Raw genomic sequence first — 25,575 nt, forward strand, 5'->3', positions numbered from 1 at the left:
AACCGTCACAAAAACCAAGTCTTAAAATCAAAATAAACCAGTGAAGCAATTGTCTGAGAAACCAAATTAAAAACTGATTAAACCACATAAATAACTAAAAATTTCTCCCCCTCATCAGCATAAAAGGTGGGCAGAAAAACTAGTCAGAATCATTAACTGCGACAGGAGCAGAATCTCGAATCCTTCTCTTTCCCTTGTTGTGGTAGGCTGACGGAGCACCATACTCAGTGAAGAGCTTGTCCAACTGGCCTTCATCAGGAGCTTTCCCATCCCTTTTGCGGAGCCATTCCAAGATATGTGAGTGATAGACAACACGAGTCATCCCAAAGGCTTCGGGTGGAGGAACTGCTGGCAGGGGCAAAGGGGAGGTAATCTCGGCCAGAGTCAAATCACCAAGCCAGTCCTTTTTCTGGTTCCATGGCATGCTTCGAGTAGAGACCTGCTGAGATTTGTACTTGGTTTCACGTCTCATAAGACAAAATCGATCTTCACCTAAAGGTTTGGTGAAATTATCTGCTCTTTGCTTATCAGTTGAGATATAAATTAACTCAATATTACCTTTTGAGACATTATCTCGCAGAAAATGGTGACGAACATCAATATGCTTAGTACGAGAATGCATAACAGGATTTTTAGAGATATTAATAGCAGAGGTATTATCACAATAAATTGGAATATTTGTATAGAAAATACCAAAATCCTGTAATATTTGTTGCATCCAGAGGATTTGAGCACAACAACTACTAGTTGCAATGTACTCTTCTTCAACTGTAGAAAAAGCCACTGATGTTTGCTTTTTATTGTGCCATGCAACCAAACAATCACCTAAATATTCACAAGCACCACTTGTACTTTTTCTATCAACTTGTGACCCTGCATAGTCAGCATCTGAAAAACCAATTAAATCAAAAGAAGTAGAACTCGGATAAAATATTCCAAGATCATTAGTTCCCTTAAGATACTTGAAATTCCGTTTAACTGCATTCAGATGAGATTCTTTAGGTTGAGATTGAAAACGAGCACATAGACAAACACTATACATAATATCAGGATGAGAAGCAATTAAATATAATAAAGAGCCAATCATACCTCAATATTTAGTAATGTCTACAGGTGTACCTTGTTCATCTTTAGTGAGCTTGACAGTTGTACTCATGGGAGTAGCTTTAGCAGTAATATTTTCTAAGGCAAATCTCTTAAGCAAATCATTAACATACTTACTCTGATTTATGAAAATACCTGCAGCAGATTGGTTAATTTGCAAGCCTAGAAAATATTACAATTCACCCATTAAACTCATATCAAACTCTTTATGCATGCAGTTAGAAAACCACTTACACAAAGATTCATCAGTAGATCCAAACATAATATCATCTACATAAACTTTTACTAATAGAAAATGATTACGTTTATGAAAAATAAAGAGAGTTGGATCGAGTGTACCACGAGTGAAACCACTTTTTAGCAAAAACTGACTGAGACGTTCATACCAACATCGAGGGGACTGTCTCAATCCATAGATCGACTTTTTGAGCTTGTAGACATAGTGTGGATATTTTTCATGAATGAAATCTTGGGGATGCTTTAAGTAAACTTCTTCCTTGAGATAGTCATTTAAAAATGCGCTTTTAGTAAAGCTTGAAACCTTTGTGAGCTGCGAATGCCATTAGAATTCGAATAGCTTCCAGACGAGCTACATGGGCATATGTCTCGTCAAAATCAATTCCTTCCTGTTGGTTATAGCCTTGAGCCACAAGACGAGCTTTATTTCAAAAAATGTTACCGTCTTCATCCTTCTTATTCTTGAAAACCCAACGAGTACTAATGACTTTGGCATTAGAAAGAGGTGGGACAAGTTCCCAGAATTGACAACGTTCGAACTGGTTCAATTCTTCTTGCATGGCAACTGACCAACATTCATCTACAACAGCTTCTTGAGCATTCTTTGGTTCGAAATCAGCAACAAAAGCACAAAAAGCACAGAAATTTTGAAGTCTGCTACGAGTAGTAATTCCTTGATCCAAATCTGAAATGAGATTATCTGGAGGATGATTCTTCACAGTTCTGGAAGACTTTGACAGTTGGATAGTACTCATTTCTTCTTCATTAGAATTTTCTGCTTGATAAGGAATATGTGTTGTCTCTTTTGATTGAGACTGAGACTTGGAATGAGACTGTCTCATTTCCTCTTGAGTAGAATTTCCTTGCTGAGAAGTGAAAGAATCATTTGACCATTGATCAGGAGTCTGAGGAGAGTCTTGAGAATTCTCAGAAGAGTTAGATGAATCAGGAGTTTTGGAATGTCTGATTTTTCCTGAGACGCTTGACCCTTTTGAGATTGAGACTGTCTCATTTGAGAATGAGACGGCTGATCAGCAACATCTTTTTCAATTTGAGAGATCTTCAAGGCAGATTCATTGAAGGCAATGTTGATAGATTCTTCAACTTTGTGCTTGATAGAATTATAAACTCTGTAAGCCTTGCTTGTAGTAGAGTATCCCAAGAAAATTCCTTCCGCAGACTTAGTTTCAAATTTTCCTCGAGTGTTCTGTGTATCTAAGATAAAACATTTGGAACCAAATACTCGAAAATAGCTGATGTTAGGAGTCTTATTCTTAAGCAATTCCTAAGGAGTTTTAAGCAAAATAGGACGAATAAGCACTATATTTAATACATAACAGGAAGTGTTTACCGCTTCTGCCCAGAATTTACGTGGCAGATTACTTTCATGAAGTAGAGTACGAGCAGTTTCATGTAAAGTTCTGTTCTTGCATTCGACAACTTCGTTTTGTTGAGGAGTACGTGGGGCAGAGAATTCATGAGTAATGCCTCTAGATTTGCAGAAAGTTACGAAATCTTTCTCGAATTCTCCTCCATGATCACTATGAATAGTCTTGAGCTTTAAAGAATACTTAGTCTCAAGGTTAGTAATAAGATCTTTGAATTCACTAAAAGCTTCATCTTTAGTACGCAAGAATAACACCCAAGTAAAACGAGAGTAATCATCTACTATAACGAAAGCATAATTCTTACCTCCCAAACTTACATATCTTTCTGGACCAAAGAGATCTAGGTGTAATAGCTGCAAAGGAACAAAAGTTGATACTATATTCTTAGCAGTAAAGGAAGTTTTCACCTATTTTCCAAGCTGGTAAGCGGAACATGGTTCTGTTTTCTTGTACTTCAGCTTTGGTAGACCTCGAACTAACTCATGTGAAGATATCTTTCGAAGGAGATCCATATGAACATGACCAAGATGCCTATGCCACAAATTCTGTTGTTCTTAAACAGTAGCTAGGTAGATTTCTTCTTGCTGCTCATCAAAATCTAACACAAAAATGTTTCCCTTTCTTTTGGCTACTAAAGCAAACTCGTTAGCTTTATTACCAATATAACAAACATCTTTATCAAACTTAACACTATGACCAGCATCAGTTAACTGACTTACACTAATAAGATTATACTTTAAACCATCAACTAAACGAACATTATTGATAACAAACTTATTGTTACCTATGGTACATTTACCTACAATACGTACAGTATTGGGATCTCCAAGAGTAACTAAGCCTCCCTCTTTAGCAATTTATGAGAGAAACTTTGATTTGTCTCCAGTCATTTGACGAGAGCAACCACTATCAATAATCCACTTGTTTCGAGGAACATGGACTTTAAAGCATATCTGCAAAAGATCCTTTATCTCTTAGGTACCCACACGACTTTGGGTCCTTGAATGTTAGTATCATAAATCTTATACAAATGCCTGTCAGATTTCTTAATCCACATTTGAACAACATTAACAGATTTATGCATAGATTTAGATCTAGTTGAAGAGTTAGGATTGTGGCCCTTAATACCACATAACCGAGATGCAGAAGTAGTGTGTCCAGATTTGCCACATTCTTGACATTTTTCATAAGGCATCTTGTAGTTCATAGGAGTTCTTTTGTAACCACTTTGAAAAACTTTCTTCTTGGCTGATCCATACCCCAAACCTTCTTTGTCAAGAGAAGATTTCTGTTGGGCAAGTAAGGCATTCAGGGTTCCTTCTCCATGGAAACATTTGGCTAGATCAGTTTCCAGTTGGGCAACCTTTTGCTCGAGTTCAGGAACTATAGAATTAGAAGATGCATTTGATTCGGCAAAAAAAGTTTCCTTCTTTAATGCATCAAGACATGCATCTTTCAACTCGATCTCATTCTTGAGATAGTTGACTTCTTCTTTCATCTTAGAGACCTTCTCGGATAATAGCTTATTTTCATCTACCAGGGATTCATCTTTGATGGAATCATCAACCTCATTAAGAACTTTACTCAATGCTTATTTTAGATAAGAATTCTTTTCTTTTAACCTTCTATTCTGAGCCTGCAAGGTTAGTATATCTTGAGATATATATGAATTTTTATTAACTTGAACAATATGTAACTCATCATTGTCACTGGAGTCATATTCAAGTCCAGCAAAGCATAGTTGAGCTACTTCATCTTCTGAGTCGATTTCCATTTCAGAATCATCATCACTCCATGTGAGCAAAGCTTTCTCTTTGGATTTGAGCTTGTAGCAGTCCGTCTTGAAATGACCTTTCTTTCCACATTCAAAGCATGCATCCTTATTTTGATTATTTTTGCTTTCCTTGCTTGAACTAGATCTGAATTCTTTCTTTGGAAATGAAGACTTCATGGGTCGTTTAAATGCATTCCTTTTGGCCAGAAATTTATGGAACTTCTTAGTCAGAAGTGCAATCTCCTCATCGGAATATTCAAAAGAATCACCTGCATCTGCATTAAGAGCTAGAGTCTTTTTCCTGGGGGCTTCATCTTCTTCATCATATCTGCGTAGGTGGTTCTTGAATTCCTCTAATTCACTGAATAGAGTGAGAGTTTTCATAGTTGATATAGATGGAGAATCCTGAAGTATGGTGACCTTCGAGAAGAACTTCTTAGGCATAGCTCTTAGGATTTTTCTGTTGATCTCAGCTTGAGGAATGATCTTGTCTAGTAGTGAGATAAAATTCATCAAGGTCAAAAACCTTCCTTGAGGATCTTTGATACTTTCATCTCGTTCCAACCTGAAAGCTTCATAATCACTCATTAGCATACTAAGTTTCACTTCACGTACCTTAGATGTTCCTTCGTGGCTAACTCGGATAGTATCCCAGATTTGTTTAGCCATAGTACATGCAGAAACTTTGCGTAGTTCTGTTGGAGCCATTCTACTTAGAAGGGCATTCATGACTTTAGCATTGTAGTTCAAGGCGTTGACTTCCTCAGTAGATAGATCCTTTAGAGGCTTTAGCTTTCCATATTTTATGAGAGTAGTTATGCCATTCTCAACAACATCCCATTCATAAGCATCTCGCTGAAGGAAAATCTTCATTCGAAATTTCTAGTCATTGTAATTTTCAGCTACAATTAAGAGAAGAGGGATATTAATTGACAAATGTTCTGATTGTGCCATGGATTGCTAGCAAAACAGTCACTAAAAGACATATTAAATGCACATGCTCTGATACCAAATAAAATTCGTAGTCACGATTGAATTACAGTTAAAGTATGATTGTTCACAAATGGGACAGCCTCTTTTGCAAATGAGACAGACTGTATCTAAATGAGACATACCATATTTAACAACAGAATGTAAATTGCAGAAAATTAAATGTGCAATGCGGAAAATAAATCAATGCAAGAACACCAAGAGTTTTTCACTTGCTTCGGCCCCTATACCTAGTCTATGGCCTACATCCAAGTCCCCATGCCAACTAGCATAGAGAATGTATTATATCCACTTATAACAAATTACTTACAAACTTTCCTTGATTACAAACTTGGACCACTTGAAAGAAACATTTCCCTAACACACAACTAACTAGCACACAACTACTTGGCCTTCCTCTTGTAATCAACCTCCCACAACCCGAGACAAGTGATACAATACACCTTTCGAGTACAAAGAATAGAATGTGAAAGATTACAACTCGATTATATCTCTTAATTAACTGGATAAGTAATGGACTTAATTAAGAGGCTGTTTTTCTCAGAAAGAATAAGATGGAAAACTCAGAGAGAAGGTGTATTCTTTCTGAAAACATCAAGTCGGTTATAAATAGTAAAAACATAACGGATAAGATAGTATTTCAAACTGTTATAAAGATAATACTAGATAAGCTCATGTTTGAAAACATTTGACTAAGTATTTGAAAACAGTCCGTTAGTTTGTTACTTGAAAAAATAAACTTGATAAAGATTGAGTTATTTGAAATAGATTAGGTTTATTCAAGATAGAGTTTGTTTAGAAAAGATAAGTCAAAGATTATCCGGTTAACTAAGTTAACATTAAACAAAACTCTAATACTTATCTATCTAACTAACAATCTAACCAATCTGATTTGCTGTAGAATTCTTCAAGGCATAATGCATCATGAGAAATCTCGAATTAACAATAATAACCAATTTTTTTTAAAAAACTAACTAAAATAAAAAAATGGTCAATTTTATCTGATTGGATACTTCATAAAATAATTTTATCCTATTGGATACTTCATGGACTGACATTTGGGCATCCGACAGTAGAGTATCCAAAAGACTAAAATTGACCAATTTTCAGAAAATAGCAGTTCTTTTTGTTAATTTTTTATAATAAATAGGTTAAACTTTTCCTTCACTCAGGGGAGGGAGGAGGTACCAATCTGCTTTCTGTGCAATCCATACAAAAAATGACTTTGCATGGTGCATTACATTCGAGGATCGGCTTCCCAAGTTATTTTCTGCCACAGTTTTGACAATAACGAACTTTTATGTTCAAAACAAATGTGAGGCTGTGAGGATGGAGTTTTCTGATTACAATATCAGTAGCCCCAAACTTGATATTCGAGTATTCTCGATAACGTGATCTTTGAAAACTTGTGTCGAGATGATTTGTTATAGTTGTGGGTAATGGTTATAGGTCATGGCATGTGTTATGATTATGAGTTGTGATTTTAGACTTCTCAGTCATGAAAAATGTGTTATGGTTGTGAGTTGTGTTATGGTGTGTGTATGAGCCATGGAAATATTTTATGATAAAGGTATGAGGCATGGTGTTTCACAGGTTCCTTAAGAAGAAAGCTCTTATGTCTTGTTAAATTTTGTAGGCCTGTGTGACCTTTTATAGACCAATACATAACAAACTTATCTTATCTCCTAAAAATAATACAAACATAATTCAAAAACATTCAAATCTAAAACATATCTAAATATAATATATTATTCTAAACATTTGGTCAACATAACCAATTATTAAAATATATTTATAATTAATTATCAAAGCATAAAATGGCTAGCGAGTATTGACCGTGAGCTGAATGCTCAATATAGGACCTGCATCACTTTCCATGGTAGAAAATGTAACATTAAAATATCGCGGGAATAATTGCAGTAGAGCTTAACTCTTTAGGATTGGTTGGGTTAATGAATTTATGCAGGTTAAAAGCCAGCAATTATATACTCTGATGTCAACTGATGCAGAAGTTAATGATTATATTACATTGACTCGTAATTATAAGAATGATTATATTATCACAATATATATAAGTAATTATAACAATAATAATGTGGCCCGACCATTTAAAAAATACAGCACAAACTAAGAAAAAATCACAATAATGACCAAACTCTTTTAAAAAACTAACTAAAATAATCATTCTGAGAAAAAATGATCAATTTTATCTGATTGGATATTTCATAACCAATTTTATCCGATTGGATATTTCATGCACTGACAGTTGGGTATCCAATACAGAGTACCCAACAGACTAAAATTGACCAATTTTCAAAAAATGGTTATTTTTTATATTTTTATATAATGAATAGGTTAAACTTTTCCTTCACTTACGGCTAAGATGCAAGGATACGGGTGCGGGGATGCGGGTGCGTAGTGCGGGGATACATGAATTCGATAAAAAAAATATGGCGACTCGGGTGCGAGGGGATACGACACATATATTAATATTATAAAAATATACTTGTTGTTAGAAAATGGAAAGTTTGAGGCATATTTTATATATGTTCTTGATATGATTTCCGGAAACTAACACTTGGAGGTTGTTCCTTGACATGAGCATTTAAACTTTCATATTTGGATCTAAGATATTTTCTTAGTGGAATCCATGAATATATTGAGACAAAGTTGCTTGTTTGAAATGGGTTATGGGGATTTTGTCCCACATTGGTATTGTAAAAGAAAGATATTGAGTTTATATAGCATCTTGTGTTAGTGTTGTTTACAACTATTAGCATAAGTGGAATGCTTGTGTGGCCTAGTGCTAGTGGGAACTCTTATATTTTTCTTTTCAATTACAAGTTTAATTATTTATATTGATTATTTAATTATTAATATAAAATATATTGAGTAAGGATTATTTTAATCATACTCTGAATATATTTTGTAATATTAATATTAATTAATCAGGATATAATATAAATAATAAGGAAAACCCATTTTGTTTACTTTTTCTGTTTTGTTACTTGGTGTACCACATCGAGTAAAATAGAAGAAGGGTAACTTGAGATGCCTATATATTGAGAGGTATACTTGAGATTAAAATAAAACAAGTCTCGGTGCCTACCTCGCAAACATATATGAGTTGCATAGGTTTTTTGGGCAAACTGAGGTGCGAGTTGCCGTTGATCATTGTTGGTTCTGTGGCCAAATTGATCTGTTGCTGTTTTATCCTGGAAGCGATATTGCTGCATTCCATCACAGCTTAAGTATGGAGCAATAATCTCTTCAAGAACAGTAAAGTCCTCTTGAAGGGTTTGACGACTCAGTTGTTGTGTTCTTTTTCTTATCAGAATTTGGAAAGCGATAAGAGATAAGTTTTCTTTACTTTCTTTGTCAATTACAGTCTTTATAGTTTGTTATTGTCTTCGTGTTTTATTTCGTTAGTTGGTTATTTGTCATGTTCTTGTTATTATATATATAACTGCCCATTGTTGCTGTTTAGTTAGAATTATACCCAACACTTGCTACTATAAAAAATAAAATTTACTAAAAAAATTAGTATATTTTATACAATTTAGATCAAATACATGATATAAGCATATCTAAAACACAAGAATTTAATCTGAAATCACTTTTGTTGGTAGTACAAATATTAAAAAAGATGAATTTTAGTTGAGATTATTAAGCATCCGAGTAGTGAGTGAGGATACGAGGATTGGTGAACGGCCAAAGAATCCCTGTTTTCCTTTGATCACGGGTAGATATACCAATCTGCTTTCTGTGCAATCCGTACAAAAAATGACTTTGCATGGTGCATTACATTCGAAGATCGGCTCCCCAAGTTGTTTTGTGCCACAGTTTTGACAATAACGAACTTTTCTGTTCAAAACAAATGTGAGGCTGTGAGGATGGAGTTTTCTGATTACAATATCAGTAGCCCCAAACTTGATATTCGAGTATTCTCGATAACGTGATCTTTGAAAACATGTGTCGAGATGAAGTGAGAGATCACAATCAGTGCAGTGATAAAACCAAAAGTTTGCGTCTATGTCTTTAGAGCAGAACTCACAATTGAAGTCGTGCACATGATCAGTGACCATGGCAGGATCATATATCAAGTGCAGAGGGTGAGGATCCCACGGATGATTAATTGTTTTTGACTTCATAATACAGCCATTACATAAGGAGTAATCACATTGTTCGCACCTGTGGTAACATACATATGATGAAGTTTTTCCGCATGCTTGGCAACGTTGAGAGGGCTTTAGAACTTGATTAAGTTTGTGACCATGAGCTTCATGTTTGATCATTTTGGGTAGTGTCGCGCATCCAATGTCAAGAAAGATAAATGGAGAATTATGGAAGAATATACCTGATAACTCCTGGTGGCGGGGCTGCTCCTTCGGCGCCGTCCTGGATCTTTCGCCGCTGTAGAGGTGTAGCTGTGGTTGGGTTCCTACAAAACAACACCGGAAGGGGGGTTGGAGTCCCGCGGCGCCTCCGGCGTGAGAGTAAGAACTAGCTTTTTGGGAAGATGAGGATGAATATGGATGCGAGGTGGCTGTGTGTGTATATGAGTGTGAAAGAAAATGATTAACCCCAAAACCTCACCTTCTTGGGCTATTTATAGCTCAAGGGTAGGGTTTTGGGGTTGGTACCTTTGAATCGTAGCCGTTGGTTCTGGGAGCGGAGGGCACCTGGCGGGAGTGGATGCTTTACACGCGTCAGCGCGGGACAGGTCGAGGAATGTTTTGAGGATCCTCTGACACGTGGCCTGATTATTCCCATGATTGATGTGTGACAGTTGTCCCCGTCACGTGCTTGGGCCAACGTCTCACGTGTTGGGATTTATCAGGGTTTCGCTTACGGGACTAAGCTGGTCGGGAGTGGTAGTGTGCGGGAGTATCCCTTCCAGGAGCTGCGTGGAGTTATGAGCCTAGGAGTAGGCATTCCCGGAGCTGCACGGAGTTAGGAGCTTAGGAGTAGGCCTCCCAGGAGCTGTATGGAGCTGAAGGCTTAGGAGTAGTTCTCCCAGGAGCTGTGTGGAGTTAGGAGCCTAGGAGTAGGCCTCCCAGGAGCTGTATGGAGCTGAAGGCCTGGGGGTGGTTCTCCCAGGAGCCATATGGACTATCATGTGCCCCCCACTCCCTTATGCAGATTTTCTGGATGGGGGAGTGAATTTGGGTATGTTTGTAGAATATGAGTTTTTGATTGTTTTGTTAAAAGAACTTGAGATTTTCTTGCCCCCCAGTCCGGAGTTCGTTGAGTTCAGCGAATCAGGACTAAGGTTGTTGTCTTTAGCAGGAGTTGAGCTTTTCTTGCCCCCCAGTCCGGAGTTCGTTGAGTTCAGCGAATCAGGACTAAGGTTGTTGTCTTTAGCAGGAGTTGAGCTTTTCTTGCCCCCCAGTCCGGAGTTTGTTGAGTTCAGCGAATCAGGACTAAGGTTGTTGTCTTTAGCAGGAGTTGAGCTTTTCTTGCCCCCCAGTCTGGAGTTCGTTGAGTTCAGCGAATCAGGACTAAGGTTGTTGTCTTTAGCAGGAGTTGAGCTTTTCTTGCCCCCCAGTCCGGAGTTCGTTGAGTTCAGCGAATCGGGACTAAGGTTGTCGTCTTTAGCAGGAGTTGAGCTTTTCTTGCCCCCCAGTCCGGAGTTCGTTGAGTTCAGCGAATCAGGACTAAGGTTGTTGTCTTTAGCAGGAGTTGAGCTTTTCTTGCCCCCCAGTCCGGAGTTCGTTGAGTTCAGCGAATCGGGACTAAGGTTGTTGTCTTTAGCAGGAGTTGAGCTTTTCTTGGCCCCCAGTCCGGAGTTCGTTGAGTTCAGCGAATCGGGACTAAGGTTGTTGTCTTTAGCAGGAGTTGAGCTTTTCTTGCCCCCCAGTCCGGAGTTCGTTGAGTTCAGCGAATCGGGACTAAGGTTGTCGTCTTTAGCAGGAGTTGAGCTTTTCTTGGCCCCCAGTCCGGAGTTCGTTGAGTTCAGCGAATCGGGACTAAGGTTGTCGTCTTTAGCAGGAGTTGAGCTTTTCTTGCCCCCCAGTCCGGAGTTCGTTGATTTATAAAGTCCGGACTTGGAAGTTGAAACGGTTTTGGGGAATTTCCCCCCAATTATTTGAATTGTTACAGTTGTCTTTTTCAAAAGACGTGCTGTAATAATGGCTCTTCAATAATGACTGCTCGTGATGGGCGGCTGGGATCGTGCCACGTGGCATGGTTTTTTAGTTTTTTACCCCCTATAAAAGGAGGCGCTGCCTTCTTTGTTTTCTTTTTATTGCTTCTTCAATTCTTCTTCTTTGTTTTTATTCCTTTCTCTCGAGGTTTTTCTTTGCCGTTCTTGCCGTCGTTACCCGTCGCTGTAGCTTGGCCTGTTGTTGATTATTGGTCGTCCCCAGTCGCTCCGTTATATCAGTCTCGTAAGTTTTGCTATATTTCCCTGCTTGTGTCTTTACTTTGATTCTTCCGTTTTCCTCATTGTTTGGTTGTATTGTTTATGTGTTCTTGCGTTTCGTTGTTGTTGTTTTGCTGTATGTATGTGTATATATATGTGTTTGTGGGCATGTTTTAGTTTTTGATTCTGTATTGATATTGTTTATGGAATTAGGGTTTTATGTTAGGGTCCGGACTTGGATACTTAGTCCGGACTAATAGGCTAGGTTTTGGAATTTGCAATTGGTTTGCGTTTATGTGTTTGTGTGTTGTTTGAGTTCGGAGTAATGGCTTCGGGGTTTTTGCAGTCTGGAGCGTTTGTTTAGGGGTGTTTTCTTTGTTGGGTCGCCGGACTGTCGATTTTAACTTGTAATTAAAATGAATCGTAGGGTAGTCCGGACCATGTAGCTTTCAAGATAAATAACCTGTAGGTGTTTTAGACTAACCTCTGTCACTTGTTTTAGGTTTATGGTCCGGACTAAAGCTCTTGCCAAGGCCTACATAACTTGTTATCCGGGGCCATCTAGTTCAGGTTCTGAGTCTTCTGCTGATTCTGAGCGGGTTGAAATGGGTAAGAAAGCTTCTACTTCGGACTCCGAAGCCATAACGAAGCTTTCAGTTGCTAAGATTTCCTCCAGAAAAGTACCGTGTAGTCCGGAGGGGCTCTGGGTTGAGAACCTCGGGTATTTCGTTACTAAGAGTGAAGAAATTGAGGATAGCTTTTACTATAGGAGCATTAGGTCCGGATACGCTAGGCAGCCGAACGCGAATCCGGGGCCTTATAATCAGGAAGAGCTGGATAGGAAATTTGCTGGGAGTATAGCGGCTAAGGAGCCCTATGAGTTGAGGGAGGAATACGCCGCTTTGGACCATGAGGCGCAGGATTCTTCCGTCCGGGCTGCCTTTCAGCTGGATCGGCGGATTGAGTGGAGGTGGCCGACTCCGGAGGAAAGGATTTATCATAGGCCGGCTGATGGGTTTGTTCCGGTATGGCTGGAGCATCTCCGGTCCGGATGGAACCCGCACTGGCACTTGTTCCTCAAGCACCTGTGCAAGTATATATATAAGGTTTCTCCGATGCAGATTACGCCCAACGGTATAAAATGGATGACTTGGTTTATTGCTTCCTGTAATAAGTTTAAAGTTCAGCCCACTTTTAAGCTATGGCATCACTTATTTCATTTGGTCCGGTCCGGACAGACTCCTCTTTATGAGCTTCGGTTCCGGGCTGCTGAGTGCGGTTACGGGGGCTCTTATAGGCCAGTGATTCAGCAATCTTCTTTGAAGCATTGGAATGGAGAGCTCATCATGCTGAGGGGCTTAGATTTGTTTTATCTTCCTTATATAGCTGCCGACGGAGTCCGGACTAGGTTCCGAAGGGATGTTCTCCGGGGAGATGCGCTCCGGATGATATTTGCATTTTGTGAATGCTTGGGTTTTCAAATGACCCGGGATACCTTTATGATGTATAGGACTATGCATAGAATAGGGTGTAAGTAGTTTCTCTTTTTGTCCGGACCTTCTATATTTTTGTTGTATATCTTTTTTTGTCTTGATTCCGTACCAGTTTTGACTTGTGTTTTTTCTTTGTTCCTTTGCAGGTTTGCCTCATTACAACCCGGACATGTCGTCTTCAGCCTACAGTGATGCTCTGAAAGGTCTGGGCAAGGCTTTCAAGTTACCGAAGAAGAATGCTGTTACTGGCTCCGGATCGAACGCCTCGGTCGAGGAGGGGTCACAAAGCAATGCCGTCCCAAATCCGGAGCCGGAAGTTCATGTGAACCAGTCTACTCCGGAGAATAATGTTGAGTTGGATAATGAATTTGACAATCTTGAGGATTTGGGTCCTATTGGGGAGATTCCGGGCGTTGATTCTGGGCGGAGAAGGAAGAGGCTCCGGACTCTTGGGTCGAAGCCTCCTAGGGCTGAAAATTATGAAGCTGGCTCTGGGTCCGGGGCTGGAAAAGGGAATGCTGTTGAATCGGATAGTCCGGATGAAGTTGTTCCGGGGCTGGAGGAAAAGGTGGCTCGCTTCATGGCTGGGATTCCGACTCAATCTCAGTGGAGTAAGATGAATGAGTCCGGATTTGATGCCACAATGAAGGAGTGTTCCCGTCTCTGGGGTCAGGTATTTTCTTTCTGTTCTTGTTTCTTGCTTTTATTTGCCTTAGAATATTTTTCTGAGCTTTTCCATTTTTTGTAGCTTGGTGGGTATATGGCTGGATCAGCTTCTCTGGCCTACAATGAACTGAAAATCTCCCGGAGTACCATTGCTGATAAGGATTCGGAGATTAGTCAGCTCCGGGATCAGATAATTGTAAAAGACAATTCCCTCTCCGGACTGAATAAGCATCTGAATGAAGTGACTATCCGGGCTGATAACTCGGAGAAGGAGGTATCCGACCTAAAATCCGAGTTGGTTGAGCTGCGGAGGCAAATGTCTGCTGTTCGTCCGGAGGCCCAGGTTATTGAAGAATTTAAGAGATCTGAGGAGTATGATAGAGCTCTCGCCAATGCTGGTGCTCCGGAGATAGCTCGATGCTGGTTGGTTGCTGAGAGGCATATCAAGACGAGTCCGGAGGCTGATTGGGATAGTTTCGTATCTGAGTTTATCAAAGCCAAGGAAGATATTGAGCTTGGACTAGGTGAACCGGAGCCGTTCGACGGTCCTTGCCCCAGCTTCCTGCCTCCCCGTGCTCCGGAGTCCTGATCTATATTTGATTTGTAAAACTGCTACTGCTACTGATTTGAGACTTGATAATATTTGGTTCTTGTAATATTTTTTTTTGTACTTTGGCCCGTGCTTGTTTGAGGCCGTTGAATTTGTAATGAATGCTTTCTTTGACGCTATTTTACTTTTCTTCTGTAGTTTGTTTTTGCCTTAGAATATCTTCCCAATTTGAATTTTGCTGTAGTCCTGACTAATCTTCTTGTCCGGACTAGTGGAGGACTTTTAGATAGAAAATGAATTCTAAGTAAAATTTGGTTGCTCTAGTCCTGACTAATAGCTTGTCCGGACTAGTGATAAGTTGATTGTTCTAGTCCTGACTGATAGCTTGTCCGGACTAGTGGTTGCTTTAAGTTAGAATATTAATTCTAAGTAAAAGTTGGTTGCTCTAGTCCTGACTAATAGGTTGTCCGGACTAGTGATAAGTTGATTGTTCTAGTCCTGACTGATAGCTTGTCCGGACTAGTGGTTGCTTTAAGTTAGAAAATTAATTCTAAGTAAAAGTTGGCTGCTCTAGTCCTGACTAATAGGTTGTCCGGACTAGTGATAAGTTGATTGTTCTAGTCCTGACTGATAGCTTGTCCGGACTAGTGGTTGCTTTAAGTTAGAAAATTAATTCTAAGTAAAAGTTGGTTGCTCTAGTCCTGACTAATAGGTTGTCCGGACTAGTGATAAGTTGATTGTTCTAGTCCTGACTGATAGCTTGTCCGGACTAGTGGTTGCTTTAAGTTAGAAAATTAATTCTAAGTAAAAGTTGGTTGCTCTAGTCCTGACTAATGGCTTGTCCGGACTAGTGGTTGCTTTTGGAAAATATTCAAGTTAAAAAGAAAGCTTTTCATTGATCATTCATACAATATAGGAGGAGAAACATTTTGGTTACTTGCCATATTGGCTACAAGTTTTTGGTTGCTTTGTTTGCTGTACTACTGATAGTATTTCCTTAGCCTTAGTCCATGCCAAGTGTTTGGCACTTCTGATTCATCCATGCTCGAGAGCTTGTAGGTTCCTGGCCTGAGGACTTCTTTGATTTTGTATGGTCCTTCCCATTTGGGCATTAACTTTCCGGTGTTTGTGGGATCTGATGCTTCAGTGTCTCGAAGGACTAGGTCTCCAACTTGGAAGTTTTTGACTCTTGACTTCTTACTGAAATGTTCTCTTGTTTTCTCCTTGTACTTCTCCATTCTTACCACAGCTTGGTCCCGGACCTCATCAATTAGTTCCATGTTTGTTTTGAGTCCTTCTTCATTTGCTTCTTCTTCAAAGTTTATTGCTCTGTGGGAAGGAGAGCCTACTTCAATAGGGAGCATTGCTTCTGTTCCATAAGCTAGTTTGAATGGAGTTTCTCCTGTGCTTGTCCTTGGGCTTGTCCTGTAGGACCAGAGTACGCTTGGTAGTTCTTCTGGCCACTTGCTTTTGCTTTCTTTGAGTCTTTTCTCGATACCTCGGAGCAGGATTCTATTCGTTACTTCTACTTGGCCATTTCCTTGGGGATATGCCACTGATGATTTTTTGTGCTTAATCCCGCGGTCTTGGAGGTAGGACTCGAACTCTGATCCAATGAATTGAGGTCCATTGTCTGATACTAGGACTCGTGGTATCCCGAACCTCATCAAAATGTTGTCCATAAACTTTATGCAATCTTGCTGATTGATTGTCCTCATTGCTTTTGCTTCAACCCATTTTGTCATGTAATCAATAGAGACTAGTAGGTACCTTAGATCTCCTTTTGCTCGAGGGAATGGTCCCATGATATCAATACCCCAAACAGCGAAGGGGATAGGTGACAGGACTGAGGATGGTAGGACTGGGCTTATTCGGGATACATTGCTGAAGAGTTGGCACTCCTTGCACTTCTTGACGAATTGTATCGCATCCTGATGAATTGTTGGCCAGTAGTAGCCTTGTCTTATGATCTTATGAGCTAGGGCTTTTGCAGACATGTGGTCTCCGCATATTCCTTCATGCACTTCTGCCAAGCAGTACTTTGCTTCTTCTGGGCCAATGCACTTCAGGGTAGGAGATGAGAAGGTCCTGCGGTAGAGTACTCCTTCTTCGAGGAAGAACTTGGCTGCTTTTGCTTTCAATCTTTGAGCTTTTCCTTTATCTTCTGGGAGTCCCCCTTTGTCCAAGTAATCTATGAAGGGAGTCATCCAATTTTGAGTGCTTTCTATTTCCAAGACCTCTCCGGATTCAATTGATGGTTTGTGGAGGTCCTCGAAGTAGACTGAGCAGTCTAGGTCTGATGAATTCCGGACTAATTTGGATAGGATATCCGCTTCTTCATTTTCTTCTCGGCATATTTGGAGGATTTGGTGGCTTGGTATTGAAGCTAAATAGCTCTGAACCAGTGCTTGGTACTTCGCCAGAGTAGGGTCCTTTGCTATGTATTCTCCGTTTGTTTGTTTGACCACTATCTGGGAGTCGCTGTAAATTTGTAAGTCTTGGACCCTTAGAGTCCGGGAGAGCTTTAGTCCTGCGATCAGCGCCTCATATTCTGCTTGGTTGTTTGTTGCCGGGAAGTTGAAGGATATAGCTGTCTGAATCTTGAATCCTTCTGGGCTCCTCAGTATGAGTCCGGCTCCTGACCTCTCGGTTGTTGAAGAACCATCTACTTTTAAGGTCCAGGCTCCTGGACTAATTTCCTTTTTTGGCTCCTGATCCATGTCCATTGGTTGTTGGTCTTCTTCTGGGAAGTTGCATTCGATTATGAAATCTGCAAGAACTTGAGCTTTGATTGCAGTCCTGGGAATGAAGCTTAGGTTGAACTGGCTCAATTCCACAGCCCAATTAACAAGTCTTCCCGAGATTTCTGGCTTGTGCAGTATTTTTCTTAGTGGTTGATTTGTTACTACTTTGATCTCCCTCCCTTGGAAGTAGTGTCTGAGTTTTCTTGATGCTGTAACCAAAGCAAAGGCAAACTTCTCCAATCTTGGGTATCTTGTTTCTGAATCTTTTAGGACTTGGCTTACGTAGTAGACTGGTTGCTGTGTTCCATTTTCTTCCCTGATCAGGGCAGCTCCTACGGCTTGTGCTCCTGCTGATAAGTATAAGTAGAGAGGCTGTTCTGGCTTGGCTTTAGTTAGGACTGGTGGCTGAGAGAGGTAAGTTTTGATTTCCTCGAATGCTTTCTGGCACTCTGGGCTCCAGTTTACCTCTTTCTTGTTGGTTGCTCCTTTGAGTAGATCAAAGAAAGGTAAGCACCTCTCTGCTAGTTTTGAGACAAATCTCCTGAGTGCTGCTAGTGATCCTGCTAGCTTCTGCACATCTTTTTGCGTCCTGGGAGCTTTCATCTCCTGGATTGCTTTTATTTTCTCCGGATTGGCTTCTATGCCTCTGCTGCTGATCATGAACCCTAGGAACTTCCCTGCTCCTACTCCGAAGGTGCATTTCTCCGGGTTTAGCTTTAGTTGGTTCTTCCTTAGATTTTCAAAGCATTCCTTCAGATCTTCCAAATGCCCTTGTATAGTTGTTGATTTCGAAATCATGTCATCGACATAGCATTCCAAGTTTCTCCCAATCTGGGACTTGAATATCTTATTCATGGCTCTTTGGTAAGTGGATCCTGCGCTGGTAAGGCCGAAGGGTAGCATCACATAAGCGTAGACTGCTCTGTGAGTTATGAATGCTGTCTTAGGGATGTCCTTCGGGTTCATCTTTATTTGGTTGTATCCGGAGAAGGCGTCCATGAAACTTAGCATTACATGTCCTGAGGTGGCATCTATCAGCTGATCAATGTTTGGAAGGGGATACGGGTCCTTCGGGCATGCATTATTTAGGTCAGTGTAGTCCACGCACATTCTCCATTTGCCGTTGGACTTCTTAACCATGACCACGTTAGCTAGCCACTCCGGATATTTGATCTCTTTGATGATTCCTGCTTTGAGTAGCTTTTCTACTTCTTCGTCAATGGCTCTCTGCCTCTCTGGAGCAAAGTTTCTTCTCTTCTGCTTTACTGGTTTTTTGTTGGGGTTGACATCCAAGCTGTGCATTGCTATGGACTCATGTAGTCCTGGCATGTCCCTTGGACTCCAGGCAAAAACATCTTTATACTCCCGGAGCAGGGAAACTAATCTCTCCTTGAAGGACTCCTCGAGTCCTGACCCAATCCTCACTTTTTTGCCTGAATTGGTTGCATCTACTTCGATTTCTTCTGTTTCGACTGCTGCTTCGATTTTTGCTTGTTCTTTGTTTGAGATCATTTGATGAATCCGAGCTTCAGAGTTCTTCTTTAGATAGTTGTTTGCTTTTTCAGGTTCTTCGGTTGCTTGCATGGTAGGACGAGGTTGGTCTAGGACTCGATTTGTCTTGTCCACTACCATGACTTGGTTGCTTGCCAGTTCTTCTGGACTTGTTTTGCTTGGTTCTTCCCTTGTCCGGGGTCTGTGCTTCTTCGTGCTTTGTTGCTTGCGAAGGACCGTAGCCTTCCTCTTGTTATCTTGATGGGTTTCTGCCATAACTAACCCCTGGTTGTAGCATGTTTCAGCAACTCCGTAATCTCCTTTAATCTCCCCGACTCCCGTCGGGGTTGGGAACTTAATCTTGAGATGGGAGATTGAAGTTATTGCTTGCATCATGGTCAGAGCTGATCTGCCAATAATTCCGTTGTATGAGGAAGGAGCGTTGATCACATAAAATTTGATGACATGAGTCGCTTGGTTAGGAGCAGATCCAAAGATGACTGGCAGATACAAAGTTCCTTGGATCGGGACTAAGTTGTGGCCGAAGCCATAGAGTGGGTCTTCTCGACATTCATTTGAGCGGACGCTCCCTAACTGCATTCTATCCACTGTGTGCTTGAATAGAATATTTACTGAGGAGCCATTGTCTATGAGCATTCTTCTTACTTCATTATCAAAGATGTCCAGAGTGACAACCAAAGCTGCATTGTGATGAGGGTTGACTCCTTCATAGTCCTTGCTGCTGAAGGATATCACCAGGTCTGGGAGCGATTGGATTGAGAGTACTTCTTCGCCGAAGCCCGGGCCTCCGGGTGGGGAGTAGGATCCGCCTAGGACCACATTGACTATATTCTTTCCTTTCTTCTGTGCTTCTCCTCTGCTGTTGTCCCGAACTAAGTACTTGTTCATATTCCCCTTTTTCACTTGGTCCTCAATGAAGTACTTTAGTGATAAGCAATTCTCGGTTTTGTGGCCATGGGTCTCGTGATAATCACATTGCCTATTGTAGGGCCTACTCTCCGGAGGAGTTTGCATTGGCTTCGGAGGGTAATAGAAAGGCTTTTCTTTGACTTCTTTCAAGATTTCTTCCCGGGTCATGTTGAGAGGAGTCCAGTCCGGCTCCTGCTTCGGCTCCCGAGCTTGCTTCACGGGTCCTGGGTCGCTGTTCGACTCCTGCTTAGGACCAAGTCTTTGGAAAACCGGGTTTGCTTGTCTTTCTTGGCTTTGGTTGCTTTGCTTGAATTTCTTGTCCTGATGGTAACCTCCTTTCGGTCGGTCATCAGTGTTTTTATTCCTGAACCCTCCATTCCGGGTCATTCTCATTGCTTGGAGCACGTCGGTTTCCTTAATGAATCTGGCGGCCATGGAATAAGCTGCTGCCAGACTTTGCGGCTCCTTATTGACTAGCTCCACAATATACCTTTCGTTGTGCTCTGGGTCCAGATTTCTTCTAAAAATGCTTAAAGCTTCCCTCTCATCCAGATTTGAAACTTTATTGATTGCTTCCTGGAACCGGCGCATGTATGCAGATAGGGATTCATTGTCGTGCTGCCGGATTGTCTCCAGGTGACACATGTGCATTTCGTGCGTTTTGTTCGCCCGAAATCTCCTGAGGAAAGAGGCTCGAAATTCCTTCCAGGAATGGATGCTGCGGGAGGGGATTCTGCTGAACCATCTCTGGGCCCCTCCCTTAAGTGTTGAAGCGAAGAACCTTGATTTCGTCAAGTCATTGTAGTAGTATATCTGCGCTATCTGTTCAAAGTAGTTCAAGTGCTCCTCCGGGTCTCCCAGACCATCAAAGGAGTCAAAGTTGTAATGTTTCAAGTCCCGCTGCCGGGGGATAGCTTCTAAGGAGTAGCTGAAAGGAGTGAGTGTTTCTCCAATCTCCACTCCTGAGTCTCTGTCCATCTTCCTCTGCAATTCATAGATCATGTCTTTTAGGTCCTTCTGCTTCTCTTCTTCTTCATCATCAGAAATCAGCTCCGGAGTGGGGTCTCTCCGGGTTCTTTTGCTCCTAGGCTTGGTCAACAGCTTCTCTTCTTCTAATTGTATTCTTTTTTGGATCTTTAGCTCGAGCTTTGCTTCTTCTTCTTTCCTGATTTGCTCCCGGACTTCTTCCAACTTTCTCTGTTTAGCAGCTTCTGCTTCTTTTTTGCCTTGATCTTTTTTGCTTTTCTTCCCCTTGGCTCCAATGCGGTCGAACACCGACCTCTTTGATTGCTGGGAGTCCCCGGATTCCTCCGGCTCCTCCTCTAGTTCTGCCTCTTCTTGGAGGCGGGTCTGCTCCTGTCTGTATAGTCTGATTGCTTCTGCTAGTTCATCGCTTGTAAGGTTAGCCATGTGCTCTTCGGCTACCGGGACATTTGTGTACTTGTACTGATTGAGCTCTATGAGGGTTCTGGCATCCCTTGTGTTTACAATTCTCTCCACTACGGGAGTGTGTAGTGGTTGCTCCTGGAATGTTTCTCTCTCGGCTCCTGGGTCGAGAGCCTGGGAGTGGTCCGGATCCTGGACCTTAGCACTAGCAGATGGCCTCCCAGAGGTATTCTTTCCTGGTCTTGCCATTTCTCAACAGCACCAACAACAAATGATAACAATATGGCACAGAGAATATCGGTCTAAGGTTGCTTTATGAAATTTGCAGAAACTACCCAAAATAACGACAAATACTAGCAAATAGCTTCCTGGGAGCAGTTCAACCGATTTTATGGGACTATTCAACGATGAAGTACAACGCAAAGTTATATTCAAACTAGAACAATAACGATTAAAACTAACGATAGCTCACACAAACGTGGCTTAACCAACAAAATGAGCTCAAACAAACGTGGCCTAAAGTAACGAGCGCATACAAACGTGGTCGATATGAGCAACATTCATGTTTACGTAAAGGGTTGTTTGCTTGAGTTCTTACAAGTTTGAATAAATGGGCTCTTTGAAGAGTTTGCTGATGAAGGTGAATCCAGGGGCACCGAGACCCAAGGATGGAGAACCCCTCCTTCTAGCGCCAAATGATAACTCCTGGTGGCGGGGCTGCTCCTTCGGCGCCGTCCTGGATCTTTCGCCGCTGTAGAGGTGTAGCTGTGGTTGGGTTCCTACAAAACAACACCGGAAGGGGGGTTGGAGTCCCGCGGCGCCTCCGGCGTGAGAGTAAGAACTAGCTTTTTGGGAAGATGAGGATGAATATGGATGCGAGGTGGCTGTGTGTGTATATGAGTGTGAAAGAAAATGATTAACCCCAAAACCTCACCTTCTTGGGCTATTTATAGCTCAAGGGTAGGGTTTTGGGGTTGGTACCTTTGAATCGTAGCCGTTGGTTCTGGGAGCGGAGGGCACCTGGCGGGAGTGGATGCTTTACACGCGTCAGCGCGGGACAGGTCGAGGAATGTTTTGAGGATCCTCTGACACGTGGCCTGATTATTCCCATGATTGATGTGTGACAGTTGTCCCCGTCACGTGCTTGGGCCAACGTCTCACGTGTTGGGATTTATCAGGGTTTCGCTTACGGGACTAAGCTGGTCGGGAGTGGTAGTGTGCGGGAGTATCCCTTCCAGGAGCTGCGTGGAGTTATGAGCCTAGGAGTAGGCATTCCCGGAGCTGCACGGAGTTAGGAGCTTAGGAGTAGGCCTCCCAGGAGCTGTATGGAGCTGAAGGCTTAGGAGTAGTTCTCCCAGGAGCTGTGTGGAGTTAGGAGCCTAGGAGTAGGCCTCCCAGGAGCTGTATGGAGCTGAAGGCCTGGGGGTGGTTCTCCCAGGAGCCATATGGACAACCTTAGTCCCGATTCGCTGAACTCAACGAACTCCGGACTGGGGGGCAAGAAAAGCTCAACTCCTGCTAAAGACAACAACCTTAGTCCTGATTCGCTGAACTCAACGAACTCCGGACTGGGGGGCAAGAAAAGCTCAACTCCTGCTAAAGACGACAACCTTAGTCCCGATTCGCTGAACTCAACGAACTCCGGACTGGGGGGCAAGAAAAGCTCAACTCCTGCTAAAGACAACAACCTTAGTCCTGATTCGCTGAACTCAACGAACTCCAGACTGGGGGGCAAGAAAAGCTCAACTCCTGCTAAAGACAACAACCTTAGTCCTGATTCGCTGAACTCAACAAACTCCGGACTGGGGGGCAAGAAAAGCTCAACTCCTGCTAAAGACAACAACCTTAGTCCTGATTCGCTGAACTCAACGAACTCCGGACTGGGGGGCAAGAAAAGCTCAACTCCTGCTAAAGACAACAACCTTAGTCCTGATTCGCTGAACTCAACGAACTCCGGACTGGGGGGCAAGAAAATCTCAAGTTCTTTTAACAAAACAATCAAAAACTCATATTCTACAAACATACCCAAATTCACTCCCCCATCCAGAAAATCTGCATAAGGGAGTGGGGGGCACATGATAGTCCATATGGCTCCTGGGAGAACCACCCCCAGGCCTTCAGCTCCATACAGCTCCTGGGAGGCCTACTCCTAGGCTCCTAACTCCACACAGCTCCTGGGAGAACTACTCCTAAGCCTTCAGCTCCATACAGCTCCTGGGAGGCCTACTCCTAAGCTCCTAACTCCGTGCAGCTCCGGGAATGCCTACTCCTAGGCTCATAACTCCACGCAGCTCCTGGAAGGGATACTCCCGCACACTACCACTCCCGACCAGCTTAGTCCCGTAAGCGAAACCCTGATAAATCCCAACACGTGAGACGTTGGCCCAAGCACGTGACGGGGACAACTGTCACACATCAATCATGGGAATAATCAGGCCACGTGTCAGAGGATCCTCAAAACATTCCTCGACCTGTCCCGCGCTGACGCGTGTAAAGCATCCACTCCCGCCAGGTGCCCTCCGCTCCCAGAACCAACGGCTACGATTCAAAGGTACCAACCCCAAAACCCTACCCTTGAGCTATAAATAGCCCAAGAAGGTGAGGTTTTGGGGTTAATCATTTTCTTTCACACTCATATACACACACAGCCACCTCGCATCCATATTCATCCTCATCTTCCCAAAAAGCTAGTTCTTACTCTCACGCCGGAGGCGCCGCGGGACTCCAACCCCCCTTCCGGTGTTGTTTTGTAGGAACCCAACCACAGCTACACCTCTACAGCGGCGAAAGATCCAGGACGGCGCCGAAGGAGCAGCCCCGCCACCAGGAGTTATCAATACCATTGTAGGAAACTCGACATCCAACACAAGGTAAAATCTTGTATGTTTCCTTGTACTTGAATGAAGAAATGGTTATATCATCTGGGAAAGAGTAGTGCTCGATCTTTCTGGGCAACTCGGCACAGAATGTGTGCAGAAAGTATTTACAGGGAACACAACCGTAGAATGGATGATCATCATTAGTCTGGATTGGTTTGCCACATCCGTCACATTTCAATAATATTTCATCGTAATCTTTCTGATAATTTAACTCGCTAATTGTCATGAGTTGTAGATGATGTTCATCATGAGTCCAATGTTTGATGCTTTTTGTTGAGCAAGAGATGTTATTATCGGTGTTGTATAAAGTACTCATCCCCTTAACAAATTCTTCGCCTAATAGATTCATGGATGATTCATCGGCTGCTGGGAGGTGCACCACATCGGAATCATCTTTTTCATTTTCACTCGAGCTGAGAATGCTAGTAAGAGAAATTAAATTTGGCAGGAAAAAAATTATATAATGGGAATAGGGAAAGGTAGATAAATGCAACATAGATATTAATATTAATGTTCAAGCTAATTATGTAGTACCTCAACATTTGACTTGATCTAGCACATTGAAAATGGGTAAAGTATCTGCAGTAGCGACAATAGTAAATCCAGTCTAATCGGTTCAGTGTTTCTTTGCAGAGTCTGCAATGCTGCAAAAAATTGTAATAAACTTGTGGGAGAGAAAATAAAAGGACAAGAGGGTGTTGATGGTGAAATTGAAACTGGAAAGTGGTAGGAGCATCAGCACAACACTTGTGCATCCAGAACTGACATTTGGTGCATCTATACGACGAATCTTTATTATCGTCCACTTTGCAAGCATCACATTTAAATGACGAGGGACGCTGGATTAAGGCTAATGGGTGTTGACTGTGAGCTGGATGCTCAAATTTGCGGTCCTCTAAGGACCGGTGAAAGTGGAACAGTGCACATTTGAAGCAAATATAGATATCAGTATCAGAACTGAAATATAAGAACTGCTTCCCTTGTATTGCTATGCAACAAACATTACACCTATTAAAGAGAATGCCTTTGAAGCAGAGCTTAAGAAAATCTTTAGGATTGGTTGGATTTGGAATGAATGCAGGTAATTCTGCACAGCTTTTGTGGAGTAAAAATTGAGCACATGATTTAGCTCTTGTTTGCCGGAAAAAGCGCCAGATTAAATCATCTGAATCCCATCTCAGATCATCACTGATGTCATCGGTGATGCTGTTGCGACTACAACTATAAATAGATGACTTACATGAGACTATTTTTTCATTGCAGGCACGACATACATCACCCTCCCTAGCAATGTAGTTCTCATTCAGAATTAGTGAATGTTCATGGCTAGGGTGCTCTATCTCCATCTCCATCTCTCTCTCTCTCTCTCTCTCTCTCTCTCCCTCCCTCCCTCCTCTCTCCCTCTCCCTCTCTCTCTCTCTCTCTTATTTTGGGTCTACTTGTTTTAGAGTAGGTTATCTATATATAACATACATATTTTGTGAAGATATACATAAAATTCGAAGCAAATTATAAATGCGTGTCACCAAAGGCAGGCATGAAAGCTTTTAAAAAGAAAAGAAAACGAATGTTTAGCATC

At 41.8% G+C, this 25,575-nt stretch overlaps 3 protein-coding genes across 3 annotated transcripts; 1 reads left to right on the plus strand and 2 right to left on the minus strand.

The window, feature by feature from the left end:
* Positions 1-2,179: 2,179 nt before the first annotated feature.
* LOC141685011 (uncharacterized) lies at positions 2,180-5,376 on the minus strand. The gene is made up of 5 exons (XM_074490138.1): positions 4,411-5,376; positions 3,858-4,296; positions 3,290-3,528; positions 2,693-3,082; positions 2,180-2,626 (listed from the first exon to the last, which is right to left on the minus strand). Exons 1-5 carry the CDS (start codon positions 5,374-5,376, stop codon positions 2,180-2,182), a joined length of 2,481 nt encoding a protein of 826 aa, XP_074346239.1.
* A 3,630-nt stretch (positions 5,377-9,006) lies between these two features.
* On the minus strand, positions 9,007-25,476 carry LOC141686928 (uncharacterized). Its single transcript, XM_074492040.1, has 3 exons — positions 24,531-25,476; positions 23,958-24,418; positions 9,007-9,850 (listed from the first exon to the last, which is right to left on the minus strand). Exons 1-3 carry the CDS (start codon positions 25,346-25,348, stop codon positions 9,147-9,149), a joined length of 1,983 nt encoding a protein of 660 aa, XP_074348141.1. The 5' UTR covers positions 25,349-25,476; the 3' UTR covers positions 9,007-9,146.
* Positions 13,503-14,641, plus strand: LOC141687164 (uncharacterized). Its single transcript, XM_074492347.1, has 2 exons — positions 13,503-14,023; positions 14,099-14,641. The coding sequence occupies exons 1-2, from the start codon at positions 13,520-13,522 to the stop codon at positions 14,603-14,605; spliced, it is 1,011 nt and encodes a 336-aa protein (XP_074348448.1). The 5' UTR covers positions 13,503-13,519; the 3' UTR covers positions 14,606-14,641.
* Positions 25,477-25,575: the final 99 nt, after the last annotated feature.

Source organism: Apium graveolens, chromosome 9 (assembly GCF_009905375.1).
Source record: "Apium graveolens cultivar Ventura chromosome 9, ASM990537v1, whole genome shotgun sequence".
Classification (NCBI taxonomy): Eukaryota; Viridiplantae; Streptophyta; class Magnoliopsida; order Apiales; family Apiaceae; genus Apium; species Apium graveolens.

Excerpts from the sequence above, each read along its gene's own strand:
- LOC141685011 (XM_074490138.1), bottom strand. The coding sequence starts at position 5,376 with ATGAAGATTTTCCTTCAGCGAGATGCTTATGAATGGGATGTTGTTGAG. Across the intron at positions 4,297-4,410 it reads ATGAGTTACATATTGTTCAA|GTTGATGATTCCATCAAAGA; the intron begins GTTAATAAAAAT and ends GTTCTTAATGAG. Across the intron at positions 2,627-2,692 it reads GTAAATTCTGGGCAGAAGCG|GAATTGCTTAAGAATAAGAC; the intron begins GTAAACACTTCC and ends AAAACTCCTTAG.
- LOC141687164 (XM_074492347.1), top strand. The coding sequence starts at position 13,520 with ATGTCGTCTTCAGCCTACAGTGATGCTCTGAAAGGTCTGGGCAAGGCT. Across the intron at positions 14,024-14,098 it reads GTTCCCGTCTCTGGGGTCAG|CTTGGTGGGTATATGGCTGG; the intron begins GTATTTTCTTTC and ends CATTTTTTGTAG.
- LOC141686928 (XM_074492040.1), bottom strand. The coding sequence starts at position 25,348 with ATGGAGATGGAGATAGAGCACCCTAGCCATGAACATTCACTAATTCTG. Across the intron at positions 24,419-24,530 it reads AGATCAAGTCAAATGTTGAG|CATTCTCAGCTCGAGTGAAA; the intron begins GTACTACATAAT and ends TTCTCTTACTAG. Across the intron at positions 9,851-23,957 it reads ATGTCGAGTTTCCTACAATG|GTATATTCTTCCATAATTCT; the intron begins GTATTGATAACT and ends AGGAGTTATCAG.